Below are 2918 nucleotides of genomic sequence, written 5' to 3' on the forward strand. Positions count from 1 at the left end.
TAGATGAACCAGGGGGCAGTATTGGACCAATACAAGGCTCCATTGACTGCCATTATAATTCATTAAACATTAATATTTCATAAACTAAAAGTTCAGTACTGAGTAGATACAGCAGGGGGCAGTATTGGACCAATACAAGGCTCTATTGACTCTCATTATAAATTATTAAACATTAATATTTCAAAAACTATAAGTTGTACAGGCACCAAAAGGCATAGCCATCATTTGGCACAGGAGCTTCACAGATATAAATTAGAATGGCTGCTCTAGGACAAAGTATGCAGGAGGAGAAGCGTGCCAAAGTGGAGATAACTTGGATGGGAAATGAATCACAATAGTGTGCATTGCATTGGCAATGCACACTGATTAGCAGAAAGAAGCTGAAAGAAGCACACCATAGAAAAGAGTCTAAACGATAGCTTTAAAGCTAAAATCAGCTAAATAGAAGCCAAAGGAAGCTGAAATGAGCACAAATAAGTAAAAAAAAAGCAGAACCAGAAAAAAGGTAAAAAGTGCAGTAAAGATTTATGCTCCATTCATTTTCTATGAGGAAAAAAATGTTAGAAAAAGCTAAATATCTTTATTAGTATAAAATACTGAAGTACCAGAAGTCATGGCTGGAATGTCCTGAAGGAGCTGAACATTTTGATATTTTCATTGTTTTAAAAAAGCACAAACATATGCAAAATGAGATGCATGCCAAAAAACGTACTGAAGACAATGATCTCAAACCATTAYGTGGATTTGTGTGAAACTATTAAAAAGTAATTCTTACATGTGCATCTGTACGGATTATCTGTTGGAGTCAGCCTGATTCAAGATGGCTGCCACAACTAATCGACTTTAGCAAACATAAAAACGGCCCCAATTGCTAACAAACTGTAAGGTTTGACCTAAACAACTCTAATGCTAATATTTCTCATCATAAGATGATAGTTTGAAACTCATGAAAGGCAACACGTGATATTCACTTTAATATTTTTTATCTTTTAAGTTCCTTTTACTCTGTTTCATTCCCTTAAAGTTCTCTCCGTGTTCTGGGCTGTGATGGAGCTTCTCTGCAGCTCTCAGGGCCTGTTTGTTCTAGTTGTGGTGAGCTGATTCAGAGGGGTGAATGTTTATGGTAACGGCATCACGGCCTCCTCCCCGGCCCGTGGATTACAGCCTGCAGTGCGCTCGCTGCTTCATCGCCTGATTAGAAGAGCCGCGGGGCCCCAAGGTCTTCGTGGATTCTGGGTCCCGAACAGGAGCGAGGCCATTAACAACAGCCCCATTAGGCAGCAGCGGGCCCGGCTCTGATGTGGCTGCGAGGGCTTCTGTTAAATCTGGGGTCAGGACTGGGGAGGCAGGCGCGTTGTGGTTTTGGTTCCGAGCCATGGGCTTGTGCAGCGGGAGCTTATGCCAGGATTTAGAAAATACAGATGAGATGATGAGATCATATGTCTTTATATGAAGATGATGGTCAAGATGGAAGTATTTAAAGGCTTTTTTTGTATGYTTTTATTACCGCTATATTTCCATATGTCTTCCCTGTAGATTCTACTTCTGAGTCTACAATACAGCTTCTGTTTCTAACATTAATATTTAGATATATGAAGAGAAATCTGTAATTATTGGACTTGTGTTTCCAACAGATCCTGGTGGCCTTGAGGCATCTGCACTTCAAAAATATTGTTCACTGTGACTTGAAGCCTGAAAATGTACTACTGGCCTCTGCAGAGCCTTTTCCACAGGTAAGAAATATTAAACAGGGGGATGTTTTTGTTTCTTTTCCAGACGTGATTATGCTGATTAATGCCGTTTTATTTTTTTTTAGGTAAAGCTATGTGACTTCGGCTTTGCTCGTATCATCGGCGAGAAGTCGTTCCGGCGGTCAGTGGTGGGCACCCCGGCCTACTTGGCCCCCGAGGTGCTGCGCAGCAAAGGCTACAACCGCTCCTTAGACATGTGGTCCGTGGGGGTCATCGTATACGTCAGCTTGAGCGGGACCTTCCCTTTCAACGAGGACGAGGACATCAACGATCAGATCCAGAACGCGGCCTTCATGTACCCCCCGACGCCCTGGAAGGACATTTCGGCAGAAGGTAGGGAGACGGAGCGCGGTCTGGTTYGGTTTCATCAAACAGCTGTCGGCCCGTTTGCACCTGCAGTTCRGTGTCAAACTGAAATTCAGACACGCAGCTCAGGGACTGTTCTCCCCCCACCTACATGTCTGGGCCTCTTGCTGAGTTTTCTGTCTGTGGTTGAGATGAATCACTTTCAGTTTTCCTTCAGCTCAGTCCAAGCTGCGGTTCTTCCTACATACAGTCCACAAAGCTACTGTCCGTCTGCATCTTTACATGTGAAAGTCTAAACTGTTCACCTAACAGAGCWGACTTCAAAAAGATAATGGCAAAATATTCTGTAGTGTTGGGGGTCAGTCTCAGCTGTTACCACTCTAACTTTTAGATGAGTTTAAATTAGTTAAAGCCACAATCAGTCATTGATGATACATTATGTAAGTTTGTTTTGTTTACATCTGTTTCCTACACAGCCACAGATCTGATCAACAATCTTCTCCAAGTGAAAATGAGGAAGAGGTATAGCGTGGACAAATGTCTCAGCCATCCCTGGCTACAGGTGACACGGTTTCTTCTTTTCTTGTCTTATAACAGGACAGCTGATCAACATCTAGTTTCCTGAGTAGCAGTGATAACTATGGAAAGCACTGCTTTGACTGACATTCAGCCTTTTCTACGTGGCTGAATGTGAYGTAGAAAAGGCTTTCAACCTTTTCTGAAAAACAACAAAAAAAGATCTGAGAAAGATTGGTATGACACCAATTCAAAATTGATTAACTTTATTCATTTCATTTAAAAAAATGATGCTATCTTAGATCACCTTACAAAAAGAACATGTTACTACCAATAAAAAATATT

The 2918-nt window shown here is 41.7% G+C and overlaps 1 protein-coding gene across 1 annotated transcript in view; it reads left to right on the top strand.

Annotated features, from left to right (window-relative positions):
* prkd3 (protein kinase D3) overlaps nucleotides 1-2918 on the top strand; it is a 44470-nt gene that overhangs the window by 39631 nt on the left and 1921 nt on the right. Inside the window, exons 16-18 of the mRNA XM_014010738.1 lie at nucleotides 1635-1733; nucleotides 1817-2084; nucleotides 2534-2619. Coding sequence (XP_013866192.1) covers nucleotides 1635-1733; nucleotides 1817-2084; nucleotides 2534-2619 — 453 coding nt within the window. The remainder of the gene's footprint in view (nucleotides 1-1634; nucleotides 1734-1816; nucleotides 2085-2533; nucleotides 2620-2918) is intronic.

This window comes from Austrofundulus limnaeus, unplaced genomic scaffold (genome assembly GCF_001266775.1).
Source record: "Austrofundulus limnaeus strain Quisiro unplaced genomic scaffold, Austrofundulus_limnaeus-1.0 Scaffold2, whole genome shotgun sequence".
Classification (NCBI taxonomy): domain Eukaryota; kingdom Metazoa; phylum Chordata; class Actinopteri; order Cyprinodontiformes; family Rivulidae; genus Austrofundulus; species Austrofundulus limnaeus.